General features: G+C 40.8%; 1 protein-coding gene across 8 annotated transcripts in view; it reads right to left on the bottom strand.

Moving 5' to 3' along the window:
• Positions 1 to 13,862, bottom strand: part of NRP1 (neuropilin 1) — a 183,511-nt gene extending 169,649 nt beyond the window's left edge. For 3 of the 8 annotated variants that reach the window (XM_056800036.1, XM_056800038.1, XM_056800040.1), the window contains exons 1-2: positions 11,332 to 12,084; positions 7,733 to 7,907 (exon numbers count right to left, since the gene is read on the bottom strand). In XM_056800036.1, coding sequence (XP_056656014.1) covers positions 7,733 to 7,907; positions 11,332 to 11,401 — 245 coding nt within the window. In that variant the 5' untranslated portion in view covers positions 11,402 to 12,084. Of the gene's footprint in view, positions 1 to 7,732; positions 7,908 to 11,331; positions 12,085 to 12,133; positions 12,584 to 13,289 lie in introns of those variants that run through there. The other 5 variants (XM_056800039.1, XM_056800041.1, XM_056800037.1 and 2 more) reach the window with 4 other exon arrangements.
• Positions 13,863 to 16,472: the final 2,610 nt, after the last annotated feature.

Here is a 16,472-nt window from a genome sequence, read left to right as displayed (position 1 = left end):
ACATACTCAAATATAAAATAGCATTTATGAACAAAGATCCCAAAAAAATCCATCAATATGTAATAAAAACTGTATTTGAGAAAAATCTCTTTTGAAAAAAATATTAAATGCACCTTATTTTTCAAGTTTAGACTTTATAATTGCATCATATATACTTTTAAAAAACTATATAAAGCTCTTGAATTTTCTTGGCTTGGGTATTTGGTCCCCTATTTAATTATTAAGCAATAAATATTTATTAAGGGCCTACTGTGTGCAAGGAATTCTGCTAGTTGCTAGGGAAATAAAGATAAAGATCTCTCTTCTGAGCTCCAGTCTCCCAACTCTACTTGTTTATTTATTGGCCATCTTGCATTGGATGTCTTGAATATATCATAAACTAAACATATTCCAAATTGAATTCATTATCAACCCTTCTCTCTTCTTAACTCTCCTATTATTGTTGAGGACACCACCAACTTCCCAAACACCCAAGCTCACCATCCAGGTGATTCCTTGATTCCTTGATTCCTCACCTCCTTTTACCCCCCCTAGATCCAATCTGTTGGCAAGTTTTGCCATATCTTTCATATTTCCTTCTGTCTTTTGACACTTTTGCCACCCTGGTAAAGGCTCTCATCACTTCACATGTGGATTATTGCAGTAATCTGCTGGTGAGTCTACCTGTCTCAAGTCTCTCCCTACTCCAATCTATTCTCTAGTAGCTATCCAAGTGACCTTCCGAAAGCATCTGATCATGCCACCCCACTGTTCATAAAACTTCAGTGACTTCCAAATCACTTCCAAGGACATATGGAAAGTTTCTTTGTTTTCCAGTCCAAGCCCTTCTTTATGGAACCTCCTCCCTTGCTTCCTGCCACCAACATCTTATGAACCTTCTCTAGCTTCCTCCACCTTGCAATTTGGTAGCAATGATTTATTGGTTATTCTTGACACAAGCTGTATCATCTTCTGCCTCTGGCCATTTCCACTCCTAAAGTGTTCTTCTTCCTCATCTCTATCCTCTTGCTTTTTCAAATCTCTTCTAAAACCTCATTTTCTCTAGAAAGCTTATCTTATTCCTCCTTAATTATGGTGCCTTCTCTTCTTTCTTGATTATTTCCAATGTATTCTGTAAATAGCATTTTGTACATAGTTGTTTTTATGATGTCTTTCCTGTGAGCTCCTTGAACCCAGGGACTATAATTTGCCTTGTTTTTCTCCATATTCCCAGCATTTACATAGTGCCTGGCACTTATTGACTAGCTCACACAGGACAATTAAACAAGCATTTATTAGGCACCTACTATATGCCAGGTGCTGTGCTAATTGTTGGAGATAAAACACAAGCAAAAGTCAGTCCCTATGTTCATGGAGTTTGACACATAAAGGATGCTGAAAGGGAGGATACAGGTGAAAAGTACTCATGTGGGACATGGTGGCAAAGTGAGGAGAGCTGGGAGAGGAATAAAGGAAAGCTGCTCTGAGTTCCTCCTCAAAATGGAGATTCTAGGAGAAACTAGGGATGGGGGGGGCGGGATGTGTTGTAGTGATATTCTAGAATAAGGAGACCAGAGGGGATAAGAGAACTTCCAGGGTGAGAAGTCATTGGAAGTATGGTGGCAAAGTTTGGAGAGTCAGAAGCAGAGCCAGGAGACTAGTTAAAGGTGAAAAATTCACAACCCCATAGCCCACCTGGTAGTGAATGTCTCTTAGCTTTGTAAGGGCAGTGCTCAGATAATAGACATAGGGTTTTCCTAAGCATCTCATTCACAGACTTGAGATCCTTTGAAATGAACCTCAAGATCCAAAGTTTATATCCTTTTTAGTCAAGGACCATGAATACAATTAAGTTAAATTGGCAAAATGTCAATATTAGATATGTAAGAGCACCTTAGGGTTGGTCCTTGTACAAAGTAAGTGCTGAATCAATATTAGTTGAATTGAAAGAACAATTTCTATAGATAATCCAAATTAGAGTCTAAGAGTTTTTTCTTTCTAAAATAAAAAGTGCAATTTATTCTTATTGCTTTCCTTCAGATTTTAAAAACAAACAGAAACCTGAATATAAATTTCTATTTAACTCTACTGTCACTAATTAAAATCTCTAAGAAACTAAAATTAAAATTAACAATATGAAAATTTTCCTTTTGAATGCATTATTAAAAATGTACTTATTAATCATTCCATAAAAGACAAGATTGCTTTCTACATAGCATAATGAGAGACTTTAAGGGAACAATGCCATAGGCCATCACCCATATTCTTCCATAAACAACACTGTTGTATCTGGTCATGAAATCTATAATTTCTCAGGAAGAAGACTACTACTGGGCTTTTCCTCCAACCATCTCCAGGTCTTTTCTTCTGGAGCTTCACATTCATTTTCTTAATGTTTTTAACCCAATGTCTGTGAAATTTTTATTGCTCCCCAGATGACGACATCTGATCTGAATGTAACCACACACCTCTTCACTCAACGGCATTTGTCACAAACCATTATAAATTATCATGCTGATAGTTTGCATTGCTGGGAAACCGGAAAAGTTCCATAAATTCTAACTACTGTATCAGTGACATTCTTGTTTATTATACAGATATAAAGTTTTATGAGATTCAAGATGTCTGCTTTACCACAGAAAGGAAACCTTAGCGGAGTAAGACCCAGCTAACCTAATGTAAACACTGAAAGCCATTTACAACATGCAGCGGGCATTAAAATGTTCAGAGCAATGCTTTACCATATGCTTCATGGGTGAGTTTTCCCCTTTAAATGTCTCCTGTCACTTCACAAACAAGCAAACTTTTACTGGTGTAAGAACGAAAGGGACTATTCTCTCCTTCCTTCAATTATGTCTCCCTCTGTGTCAGAAATCAGTTTCTAATTACTACCCTGCCCTTCACATAAAAAGAAAGAAAGGAAGGAAGGAAGGAAGAAAGGAAGAAAGGCGGAAAGGAAGGAAGGAAGGAAGGAAGGAAGGAAGGAAGGAAGGAAGGAAGGAAGGGAGGAAGGAAGGAAGGAAGGAAGGAAGGAAGGAAGGAAGGAAGGAAGGAAGGAAGGAAGGAAGGAAGGAAGGGAGGGAGGGAGGGAGGGAGGGAGGGAGGAAGGAAGGAAGGAAGGGAGGGAGGAAGGGAGGAAGGGAGGAAGGAAGGAAGGAAGGAAGGAAGGAAGGAAGGAAGGAAGGAAGGAAGGAAGGAAGGAAGGAAGGAAGGAAGGAAGGAAGGAAAGAAAGGAAGGAAGAAAGAAAGAAAGGAAGGAAGAAAGAAAGAAAACATTTAACTTTCTGGGGGAGTGCAATCTCTTTTGAATGCTATAAACAGACACTGTACAATCTGGAGACTATCTCAGTCATTAATAAGTATAACCTGTTAACAATTAAATTTAACAGTTAGTTTTTCCTGGATTATAAGGTAATGGTCCCCCACACTGTTGACAGAGTGACTCTAAGGATGAGCTTTCTTCTCCATCACATTAAAAAAAAATGTCAGTTCTTTAGTACAGTCATGAAATATAAGCACTGAGACTTCTTAGTGTAAGGCTGTGACTACATAGAATGGTTAGTTGCAACACTGAATTTCCGGAATGTTTTCCTACTAATCCTGTCCTTAGGATATTGTTCCATTAGCCCTGGCTTGCTCATTGTGAAAGTCTAATTACTTCTCTATCTACAATCCCCACAAATGGAAACTGCTGACTTGGCTCTTGGAGATACTCCTCAGTGAGTTTTTATCTTAAACCTACCTGCTTCTGCTTTTATAGTGTACAAGTTGGCCATCTCTCACTAAAATCCTATTTGGATGCCTGATTGTGGCATGCACATGACCTGGGACCTCAAAGAGCATGACCACAGAGTCCTAGACTTCTATTAAGTTTGGAAAGGTTGGAGAGAGCTGGGTAATGAATTGGTGACCAAAGACCAGCTTATCTAAATGCAGAGAGGTTGACCATTGGGTACATTATTTTGGGGGTTGGGGGTAGGTTGAAGAGAGGGACTGGGTCTATAATAACTTATGAAACCAGGTACTAAAGCAAACAGATGTGATCTGTGCCAATGGAAGAAATATCTACACCATCGAAAACACATGCTGTCCAAAGTCTTAAACTGACTTAAGTTGGCCAAAACAAGAGGATGACATGCAAATTCCATGTTGTGAAATACCATGAAATTTTAATTTGCAAAATAGCCCTAAACTACTCTCAGTTACTAGAGTGATGCTTTCAGTACAATATTAGGGTTTCTAGGTTTTAAATGTTGAGTCACAAGGATTAAAAATATGCAAATGATATAATGAAAATAAAAGTACTTAACATTTGAGGACTGTTTTTAGTTTTCCAAATCAACTAATCAACCAACTTTTATTAAGCACTTATTCTATACCAGGTATTTTCCTAGGCACTAGAGATACAAAGATAACAAATGTAATGATTCTTAAGCTCAGGATGTTTACATTCTACTGAGGAAAGCAAGAAGTATATAAAAAGAATAAATACGAGGAATATAAATCAAATGCAAGGCAGTTAGGGACAGAGGGCTCTAGCAGTAGGGGGTGCTTCAACATCTATGATCTAATTTTATTTAAATAATAATCTTGTGAGATAGATAAAACGTATAACTCCATGAGAAATCTGAAGCATAGGATGATTAGGTGAGTTGTCTGAAATCAACAGTTTGCTAGTGGAAGAGCTGAACTAGAATCCAAGGTAGTCTGACTCTCTCAACTATGTTTCCCAAATATGTTCCACTTGTGAACTGTCACACCCCTATTGAATTTTTGTCCAAGGAACAGATTTCTTCTAAAATATTTCTGCTTCCCTCTTGCATGGTACCAAGGAAATTCTTCCCAAAATTACGTCCCAAATCACTATCAATAAAAGGTGATGCTTCTGTCTTCTACCTACTGAAGAGATGAAAATGTCGCTACATTTTCAGGATCTACTCCCATTATCTCTGTTGTATACTAACATAATATTTTACAAAGCAACAGAAGACACTCAGGGCAGTGCCTTAGGTTGACCTTTCTGCACATTTGAAATTCCCATTAGTTACAAGGTCAAAGAGCAACAGTGCAAAATATGGCACAAAACCCCTCATGACTAACACTTCACATATACAATCTCCACCGAGTCCAATCTATCAAGAAGTAGCAACATAGTGAATTGTAAATGCACTTATTCAGAAAATAACATTTTTTTCCCTATAACTCTTCAGGTAGTTCTGGCTGGATGACTTTGGTCAAGTCACTTACTATAAAATGAAAGAGATGAATTCTCTATAATATATATTTCCTTCCAGGGGTAACATTCTGCCCCTTTGTGATATGGTTTTCTTCTTAATCTCACCAGTTTTCTTAAATTCTTTCAAACGTCACTGACATTGTCATTGTTTTTTAGAAATTTAAATTTTCTCTATTTTCTAATTTCCTCCTCCTCCTCCTCCTCCTTCTCTCTCTCTCTCTCTCTCTCTCTCTCTCTCTCTCTCTCTCTCTCTCTCTCTCTCAATCTCTCTCTCCAGAGTTGAAACTTCTAGCAAAGTAGAGACTCTAGAATTCCTCTATTATAAATACATATGGTAATAATTTACAGATGAAGAGAAATAGGAAATAATTTAGACTCAAGTCCAAAAGTATTTTACTTACTGGGATAATATGATTATACAAGATGCAAAAAGATTTCTTAGAGGAAATGTCTATTGGGGTATGGGCATTAAGAAGCAACCAAATAAGCCAGGAAATGTCTACTGGGGGTATAGGCATTAAGAAGCAACCAAAAGATTAGGTACTCGGGTTGTCTAGGTGATAGGCACCAAACAGAGCAAATTATAGCAAATTCCCTGTTGCCTAGCATTCTGATCAGCCAAACTCTCTATGCCCTGATATTTCTAGGTGAGTACACCATAATATTTATGAATTACCTAACTGAAACTCAAGCAGTCTCCTGAAGTAAGAGGCAGCATGCTGTAGATGACAGTATACTGAAACTGGAGTCTGGAAGATTTAGGTTTAAATTCTGCTTTGGACACTTATTAGCAGGGTGTTCCTGGGGGAGTCATTCAGTTCTCTCTTGCCTCAGTTTCCTCATTTACACAAAAAGGTCTCTTCTAGCTCTAAAACTATGATTCTTTTAGTGCTTATGGATCACCAGATAAAGATGAATGTTATTTATTGCTTTTTTAAAAAACATTTTGACTTTGAAAATTGTTAGCCATCTATGTACTGACAATGACTCTCCATTAACCAGAAAATTAGATTAAATAGAACACTTCATTTCTCTTATGCTGCTCTATAAACAATATGTTTACTAAAATAACTCTATAATTGGTAGAAATCCCAGTGGTGAAGATTTTATACATTTTTATCATCATAGTTTATAGTGGTCTCCTTTTTAGGAAAAAAGGTCCTATGTGTACAAAAACAATAAATAGAATTTACCTAATGGTAAATGTGCTGAGCTAACAATGATTTTTTTTTCTTATTGAAGTGGATGCATACATCATTTACATTTATGTGAGACTGTTCTTTAAATCTGAGGGGACTGTCATTCCCCAAGAAACATTACAGATTTGACACTTAGTTTTCTCCCTCCCCTGATAAAAAGATTGATATTTCTGAATTCCACAAATGATTGATATGAATACCAAATCAGCACCTCTGGAGAATAGAGACAAGAGAATATGAAAGACTATAGGATATAATGTGAATAAGGCAGACAGTAGGACTACCAAAGACACAGAATAGATAAACAGCTGAATGTAGTATTTAACCGCATTCAAAAACACAACTCATCTATAGTAGATAAAGCAAAACATAAAAAATACATTTACCAAAAACCAGAATGGATGACCCAGGTCATTATCACAAAGAAATTAAATTTGCATATATTTTCCTAATAAGTCAAGTGGCCTTATCATATATATATATACATATCTATATGTGCTTTTTAAATATATATATATAAACATATGTATTATATATGTGTGGAAATGGTTTTTTAAAAACACCTTTTAATGATGAAGGCAGGCATAATTGAGCCCTTTAACAAATTAATAGAGAGACTAAGTAGAGGCACTTAAAATTCTCCCCTTTCCTGGAAAGGAGAAAAGCCACTGTCCAATTTAATCAATTTTTGTACTTAGACACTGATTTTTAGAAAGTCTTCATAAAAAGCCATTATTTACTCTACCAGAAAATTCACTTATATCCTATTTTTACCACTCTGACTTATTGCCATCCAACACAATTTATGGTTTCCCATGTCAAGCATAAATAAGATAAATATAGTTCTTAAACAGTAAAATGTTCCATAGATTTGCTAAAAATTTCTGACCTCGCTGCTTGTGGTTGCTGTAAATTTTAGTGCCTCACCATTTTTCATAAAAATCTTAGAACTTTTATTTCCAATTTTTATACTCCTCTAAGAAAAAAAATGACTGAAACACTAAGAAAAGATTTTAAATAGCAAAAATTGTTAACAGGTTCCTTCCTACATTAGAGAAAAAGGAGACAGATAGCAAAATTAAATAAAAGCTAATCTCACAGGATTCTGGGGCTTAGAAATCACTAAAGATAACCGTAATATCTTATACCACTAACACATGATCTGGTCTGGCTTCAGATCCTTCTTTATTCATTTGTACACCATCTTGCACACATCAGCTGGTTTTTACCTTTTCTTCCATTCTACTTTTGCTCGCCCCATAGACACTTCTGACCGCTAGATGGTGCCATAGTGCCCTGTTCAGATAAGCAGACTTACTTGCAGTCTCTGTCTTCCAAATCAAAGTGAGGATTGAAGTTGATCATAATTCTCTGGTATGGATCTGGAGCCTGAATCAGCCATTCACATTTTTCGCTGGGGTGATAAGAATGAGGATAGCCAGGAGAAGTAAGGTACCCAGGACTTACAATTTTTATATTATCACCACATTTACCTGGAAAGAAAATAGCATGCTTTAGTTGATTGTTCTCTTTACAATGACAGTTTGACAGTCTAACTTCTTTGATAATTTATTAGTTGTTAAACTTTCCAGAACTTTTTTTCAGGGTAACTTTTTGGAGTTTTTTTTTTTCAGGTTCTGTTGTCTTCAATGGTTCTAAGAAAGATTATTATTTGATATCCCAAGCGTTTGCACAGAATGGAGGACTTCCTTTGAAAGCACCATTGGTACTCCAAAGGGGATTTTTTTTCAAAGTTCTTTCCCAGGAAAAAGACCTTCCAGCATTAAAAACATTAAATCCCCTCAATTGATGTTAACATGGTCCCTAGGGGGCTTCTGCTAGACTTAATTATCTCCAAGAAGTGTAATCTTATTAAGTAACAAGTTCTAAGTAGAAGGTGACTAAGAGATGCAGTTTGACCCACTGTGTTGCTTTTTTGATGATAAGCCTGGTCCGTGTCATTGGTCATTGGGGACTGTCTTCATAGACCTTGCTTAAAGCCAAACCTCCTTTTGGTTTATCAGTTCATAAATCTCAGTACTTTCAAGCTATCTCTATTCTTGAAACCCAGACTGAGCAGAGAACAAAGTGTTTTTAGTGAACCAGAAATAATTCTGCATTATTTCTCTGAGCAAAGTTGCTCAGGCCTGGAGACTAGATCAAAGTAATGGTGCAGAAAGAAAAATAAATAATCACACAGCTTTATTTCTAATTACCTAACTGTTGGACAGTCAATGTCAGGAAGTATAGGTGCCCCATATGGCAAGCCACAGCCCAACATCCTGGGAAAGGTTTTGAGACTCATCATTTCCAAAAGCCAAATGTTGGCGTGATCGCCAAGAGCTAAATAAACCAGTCTCTGAGGCTGCTTTATTGTTCAGCGTAGATTTTCATTGTCACTTTTTATGATGGATTTCATACTGGAGAGCTTCAGCTTGAAAGGCTGCCACATTTACTGATGCTTAATTTTCAGCAATAAAAAAAATCTGCGCATAAACTATGGAAGAGGAACAGGTATGACACCAGTGAGATATATAAGCCTATCAATCACAACTTTTCAGTAATGGTATATATAGATTTTAATATGGTATCTAATAGATTCCCTGTGGAAAGGGAATGGCATTCTTTGCTCTCAGCATGAATTTATAAATGTACAGAATTTTATTACAGGAAAACCAGGTCAAATGGAAATGAAAGATGAAATGCACATCAAAAATGCATAAAGCTACATGCATTACAGAAATCATTTCCCATAAATTAGAGAGAAAGAAGACAATATAAATTCCATTGTTTTCTCAATCACTAGATGTTTCTAACCATGTTTCTTGGACTAGAGTAGACTTATATTGGTTTCTCTTCTCTTTTTTTGGCTTTTAAAAGCTTTCAGCTTGCCAAGACCAAACGATGTTGCGACTGGAGTTCAACATCTCGGCTAATGATCATATTGGACTCTGTTATGCGATTCTACTGAGAGTCTTGCATTATTCTAAATTTGCAGAGAACTTGGAAAGTGACCCCGTCTCATTAAGTCTCCTCCAGCTCTGTGCAAACAACATGGCAGAATCTGGCATCTGTTAAAAGAGTGAAATAAAACAGCTCTGCTCCTAGTCACTTGACAAGAGTCCCTTCAGAACACGATTAGGTGGGCTCAGTACCACCAGTGCTCTTTAATCTGTGACTTCTGAGAAAGTGACAGTATAATAAGATAACTGAACTGCTAGACTCCCTGGCTCTGTTAAATCTCTCTAACAGTTGATTAAGAAAGAGCAATTTCTAATGACTCAGGACCATTAGTCCTAAATAAGGTTAATGAATTAATTTAGCAGGCACTGGCATTTGGGAGGAGGTGGACATGGCTTTAGGAGCTCTGATAAGTTAAAGAGGATGGCCTTGGTGACTCCATTGCTTCTGGAGCTTTTTTCAAACTCAGTCTAGTTGAGTGGCTGCATCTCAGTTTCTTTATCCATTCCCATTACTCCTGCTAAGCATTTGAAGAGACATGACATTGTAGCTGCTAGCTACAACCTTTTATATTTGATTTCAGATCCACCATTGATGCACTCCTCTTACCATACATACTAAGTCTGCCATGAATGGGGATAAGGGGGAAGGTTCTTAATTTCCAAGGACTGGTCAGTTGAATTCTTTCTAATGGAAGAAGGGGTTATTTCACACACCCCACCTCCCTTGTCCTTCCTATGAGAGTTTAGAAAGATACCACCAACTGGAGTTCATTAATAAGTCACAAATTAACATTCACACATTTTTGCTTTCCTAGCATATTTGCTAGAACACTGGTGGTTGCAGGGGGGGAATCTATTGCTTAAATCACACAGCCTCCTGAAAACATATTAGTGAGATTAACTTCCATCATAAAACCCTGATTTAAATTCCTCTCAGTATAAAACACTCCACTTGTGGTCTCTTATTAAAACAATATACCACAATAAGTAGTGGATGTTCTTTTCTTCTAATTACTTTGATTGAAATCCAAGTCAGGCAAAAGCAAATATTTGATAATTAGTTAATAATAATTGCTGAAGACTTAACTGAAAAGAGATTTTCACATCCCAGCCTTCACCTACTTTAAAGTGGGAGACAAACAATTCTACAGCCAGATCACATTTAAAAACATTATTTATGTTACATGGCCCTGTTTATTGCCCACACATTCTGTCATTTACTTAACCCTCAGAGGTTTTAAAACCAAACTGAACAGTAGGGATTTTCAGATAGGCTCGGCTCCACTATTGTATATATCAAATTCCTTTATTGACATTGTGTAACTTTCATTCAAACTCCAAACTGTCAGCAGAGGTTTAGGGGCTGGTTGACTAGGAGCAAGAGGGAAAATACAACCCCCCCCCCCCCCCATTCATACACACACACACTATCTGCAGGTACACACCAGAGGTTGTGGGATATTTGGGATAATAAGAGGACCAGGAAGTTTTCTCCTTAAAGTGTTCATTAACTTTCAGCAGCCATCAAAATTTTGAAAAAGATTCTCATCTAATTGCCTTTGGGAGGAAACATTATTACGATAATTGGTGCGCTGATCTGGTAAGGTAGACAGCTCTGCTTTATAACAGAGGAAAAGAGGAAAACGCACACACGTACACACACAACCCAAAACAACTAGCTTCTAGAGAAATTAGGCTCCAAAATCCTCTTGGGGTAAAACGTTTAACCTCTTCTACTCCCCATCCTCCAAAAAAGTTTCCTTTAGGCCATGAGAAGGCTAGCGAGTGCCTGAGTCTCGAGCAGCTGTGGCGAATTGCCCACCCAGCTAGCAGGCGCAGGCGACTACTCACTCGGAGCAGCGCCCACCCGGAGCTCTTGCGCCCTCCAGCCCGGGGCCCAGCGGCGTGCGTGCGGCTGTCAAACGCGCCTCTCTGGTCGTCTGCTGTCACTTACCGTTCCGAACCGCGCTGGAAACTGCGACCGTGAGCGCTGCGCAGTGCAGGAGAAGCAGCCCCCAATCCATTCTCGTCGCCCAAGATGCAGAAAGCCACCGGCAGAGAAAAAGACCCCGCGGAGGAGCGGGGAAGACAAATAAGAGGGGAGGGGGCAAAAGGGAGAGGGGAAAAAAAAACACAACTCCCCCACTAGACAGCCCCAACTCCTCAGGGAAGCTTGAAAATCCTTCAGGCTGATTTGGAGAAAAGCAAGCAGCAGCAGAGCATTGCCTTGATCCGGGAGAAATGCTTCTCTTTTTGTGTCTCAAGTCGCCTGCATCCTGTCATTTAGCTCCGGTTTCCTCTCTCTTTTCCCACACTTGTTCCACTTCCAAGAGCCGCTGCCCGGGCCATTTCAAAAAAAAAAAAGAAAGAAAGAAAGAAAAAAAGAAAAGAATCCAAACGTGCGAGTGGCGAGTGGGTGGGGGAGGTGTCTATGTTGGAGGGAGGGAGGAGGGAGACACTGGTAGCCTAAAGCCAAATTCCAAAAAGGAAAGGAGAAGAGAAGGAAAAAATCCGATGTCTTTTTTTTTTCCTTGACCCCCTTGGAACTGATGAGATCGAGCCCAGGGGAGGTCCGGGGGTTGTCTGCGGGAAGGAGAGAAGCAAGCAATTGAAAAGATGAGCCGAGACAGAGAGGAGTTTCACAAACTGCACCCCCGCCTCTTTTTCCCCTCCCTCTCTCCTTCCGTCCTCCCCTCCCCTCCCCTCCTCTCCCCTTTTCCTCTCTTTCTCCCTCCCTCTCTCCCCGATAAGCTCGCCTGTAATCGCCTGTCAAGGGGAAGGGCGCAGAATAAGTTTCCTTCAGTGTTTTTCTCCGTCAGTCCGTCTGTGTCTCTTAGAGTCCCCGCTAGGGCTCTCTAAGCGTAGGAGGTGTGTGTGTGGAAGGAGGGCGCCAGGGGCGATGGGTCTCAGTGCCAACTAGTAGGCAGTCTCCCTTTGGGCAATGAAAAGAGAAGGGCACAGCGAGCAAAGCAAGGCAGGGCCTCTGGGTGACCTGCCTGTAGGATGCTGCCAGCTTCGGGGTTGAAGGGACCGGGGAGATTAGTCCAGGCTAGTGGCGGTGGCGGTGGCTGCAGCCGCAGCAGCGAAAGTGATTCGAAATCCTGGAGAAGAGGAGTGAGAAGCGCCCGGGAGGCAGCAGCTTGTTCTTGCAACTCACTAGCCGCCTGCTGCTGCTGTTGCTGCTGCCACCGCTTCCACCGCTGCCTCCGATAAAGGAGGAGCGGGGTTTGTCTGCACCCAGCCCAGCAGAGGCGCAGCTGTCCTAGCCCCCACCCCTGCCTCCTCGACCTCTCCAGCCCCCATAGTGGTCTCAGGAGCTCCAGTGTCGGTTGGAGGAGAGGTGGACTGCTCCTTCCTCACGGGCAAAGATAGGGTGGGTGATGGCAGCCAGTTCCACTTAAAGCCAAGTGAAATCGATTAAGCGTGAGATGCCCATCTGCCTCAAGAGACAACCCCGGGCAGGGCGTCTGAGCGAGCAGCTTAAGGGGGGTAACGCAGCCTATAAGACTCGGTGCCCAGGGCACTGCCCACCCGTTCCATTGTTCACCAGACTCGGGTACCCTGCAGTCCAGGGGTGGAGGGGAAAAGAGGGAGGACAGAAGGAGGAATCTGGATCCAAGACCAGATTTCACTGTCGCCCAGCCCCACCCGATCATTCTACTAATAAGCCCAGGTGCTTGTTGGTTCCCATTTTAATAGCATCATGCCTACTGTGTCCCTAGATTCCCTGGGGAAGGAGTGGGGGAACCTCTGTCCACCTCTACTGGGCGTTCACAGCACCCTTCCAGCAACAGGCAGACATACGTAGGGGTTGATCCTATAGCTTCTTGTCCACCCAACTCTTTCCCCCCACCTCATCCCTCTGGGGAAAGGTATTCACACCAGCAGCTGACTGCCCCCTGCTTTCCTCACCCTAGACTTCTTCCCAGCTCATTTCATAGATAGCTGCTATTGAAGACTGCTAGCTCGCAACAGTAGGTAAAACATTTCAAATGGAATAAACCGGCGGAGACGGAGGGATCCGGCACTCTAGGTAGACGGTTGTCCCGTGGATTCCCACGGAAGGAGGATGTTTTGGAAACCGTGAGGTCACAGCATTTTCCCAGTGTTTGGCGCTCATTGACACACCCCGATATCGGGACTTATTCCGAGTTGGCACGCGAGAGGGAGATCTGTCAAGGACAATTTACAGAGAGCTAGAAAAGGAGACTAGACGAGGAGCCCAAGATCCTGGCGGAGTAGCCAGGGTTGGCAGAGAGCAAGGCGGAATCACGCGTCTCCTTAGTGAGCACTAGGGGCGTTGGTTTCCAATCATGAAATAGTGGAGCCCAGAGAAGTACTCAATGCTGGGTCTACGCGCTGTTTGTCTATCTCCTGGGGACTGGAGGAGGGACTGGAGCGTCCGTCTAGAGCCCAGCCCAGAGCACTCACCCAAACTGCCTGCTGTCTCCCCTTCCCCTGGAGCCTTTTCCCTTGCACCGCCTGCTGAGAACCTCTCACCCAATCTCTTCACCTGAGACCCCGACCAATCCTGCCCCCTGGCACGCCTCCTGGCCTGTCTCCAGCCCTCAGATCCGCCCCTACTCTGGCCGCCCCAAAGGAGACCGCTGGAGGCGCTGCTAGAGAAGCTAGACTCCAGCTAGGAAGGCGCGAATGGGATGTCTGGTAGCCTGATTGTAACCAGGCAGAATGAAGCCCTACCCAACTGACCGAAAAGCGGGAACGGTCCCCTCTTTGGACCCCAAGCTGTTGTTCTTTCCCGGTTTTCTTTTATCTCCACATCTCTCTCCTTTCCTCCTCTTCTTTTCAGTTAGCCTAGTAACTCCAGTCCAGATCCTACTCCTCTACGTGGAACCCGCCCGGAACACAAAGATCTGAGGGTCTGAGCCAATTTCAGCACGCTTCACCCTTCCCTCCCTCCTCCTCCCCTACCGTGCGTCCTTTGGGAGGCTGGATTGGACAACAACACTCGAGGGTTCAGGCAGGTTGACAAATGTTTGGGCGGGTTGGAGGGGGTAGGGGAATTGGAGTATCCTGGGGACATCCGGGAGTCACCCAGTCTGTGTTCAGCCTATGTTCATCCTTCTCACTCAGAGCTTCCAAGGCTAAGCCAAGGGGGCACGCAAAGAATAATTTTACTGGTAGTTCTGTTTGTTTGTTTTTAGAAAAGTGCCAGTTCCCTCTTCTTTCCTTGTTGAATATTGCATTCCCATTATCTACCCCTCCCCAGGGCTAGCAGATTTGAGCTGTCCTTCTATGTCACCCTACCCCCAAAACTCCCTTGGCAAAACTGTTTGATGGATTCCAAGTAAAGCGTGCGGTATTCCTTCTCACCAGCTATGGGCATTTACCAACGAAAGAAAGAAAGAAAGTTTGACTACAGGGGTTGAGGGGACATGACTGAGGAGAGACTCTAAATGAACACCCTAATGCAAAAAACAAACAAACAAACAAACAAAAAACAAAAGAAAAGAAAACAAACAAACAAACAAACAAAAAACAGGTGAAAAAATTCAGGCCCAGAGATATAACCAGACTTACACAAGGTCACAAAAATTGGTAAGAAGATAGCTGGAATTTGAACTCATGTCCTCGGATAACAATTGCAATGTCATCATGATTCTGTTGTCATCTCCAGTGTAGTGTTTTGTCTTTCATAATAAAATTTACAATGAAGAAAGAAAGAAAGAAAGAAAGAAAGAAAGAAAGAAAGAAAGAAAGAAAGAAAGAAAGAAAGAAAGAAAGAAAGAAAGAAAGAAAGAAAGAAAGAAAGAAAGAAAGAAAGTCTGTTATTTCCTTTACGCCATGATTTGCCTAAGTTCTAGTAGCTGACCAGGCTGCTGGCTTTTTGTTCCAGCCTATCCTGGATACGCCTGCATGGGGCTTCCTTTAGAGTAAACTGCACTTGCTTATTCTCTCTTTTTGGACACCAGTGAGTGATGTAGAAAGTCAATCAGAGGGGTGCAGGAGTAGTGGGTGGAGGTAGGAGAGCTGGACTTCTTTATGAGAATAAGAGAAAGAACCTGGAGGGATTTAGCAGTTTTTCCTGGGTTGTCATTATTTTTATGGTCTCACCTTACTCTGAGCTTGGGCCTGATGAACAACACTTCATTCAAGTTGAAGCCAGTCAATAGATCCTGACCTGGTCAGACCCAGTTTCCATTGAATTGCACATTCATCCACCAGTGCTCTCATTTCATTGAGCCAAGGCTTTGGTCCTTGAATTAGCAATAGCCAGTTCCATTGAGGCTCCCAGAAGCTACTCAAGCCTCAGAGACTGGTTTTGATCACATTGAGCCAGAAGACTGGAACCATGGTCTCATGTGTGTGTGTGTTTGTATTTTTAAATGAATACTGGGTAGTAAAAGCTCAGCATCTTATCAATATCAGAAATTAGTTTAAATCCACTGTCCTCATAAGGCCACTCAACTTCATTAAATAATTTTGGGTTGAAGCAATATGGAAAATCAAGTTGACATTTTAGAATTCAGTGAAAGGCTATAAACACCAGGACCACATTAATATTGAAAAGAAACAAAAACGGAATACAACTACACACAGAAGTGGATAAATGTAAAAAAAAAGTTATGTTGCAAAATCATAATCAAAGATGAACTGCAATGAAAATTTATTCCATTTTAAGTGGAATGGCAATTACATTAAGTGGCACTACCATATAAATGATGTAATTTATAAAGAAGGCATGTAGGACCCTATTTATGGCTATCCATCTCTATTTTAAATAGTGGCTGGGGAAGGAAAAGATAAACCATTCCTAATGGCAGCTCCTGTTAGACTTTTTTTTTTAAAGAGCATAATATTGAAGAAACCTCCAATAATTTGCATTTTTAAGGTAAAGATATAATGCAAGTGATTTTTAGTTAGGAATATATAAGATGTCATGTAGTAACAATGTCCAACCTTAAATAATGCATCTAGTCTTAGCCAATAAAACAATTCCTTGGGAATAAGGGATCTAATCTCATTGTTCCAAGTTAATATGTTTGGAGTCTAAGTTATGAAGTTTATCTGACTGAATTTTAAAACAAATATCATTAAAGGAAATTAAGTGAAATTAAAATTATATTAGATAAT

The sequence above is a fragment of the Monodelphis domestica genome, chromosome 5 (assembly GCF_027887165.1).
Source record: "Monodelphis domestica isolate mMonDom1 chromosome 5, mMonDom1.pri, whole genome shotgun sequence".
Lineage (NCBI taxonomy): Eukaryota > Metazoa > Chordata > Mammalia > Didelphimorphia > Didelphidae > Monodelphis > Monodelphis domestica.
Note: the sequence above shows the minus strand (reverse complement) of the source record. Positions and strands in the feature narration are given on the sequence as shown.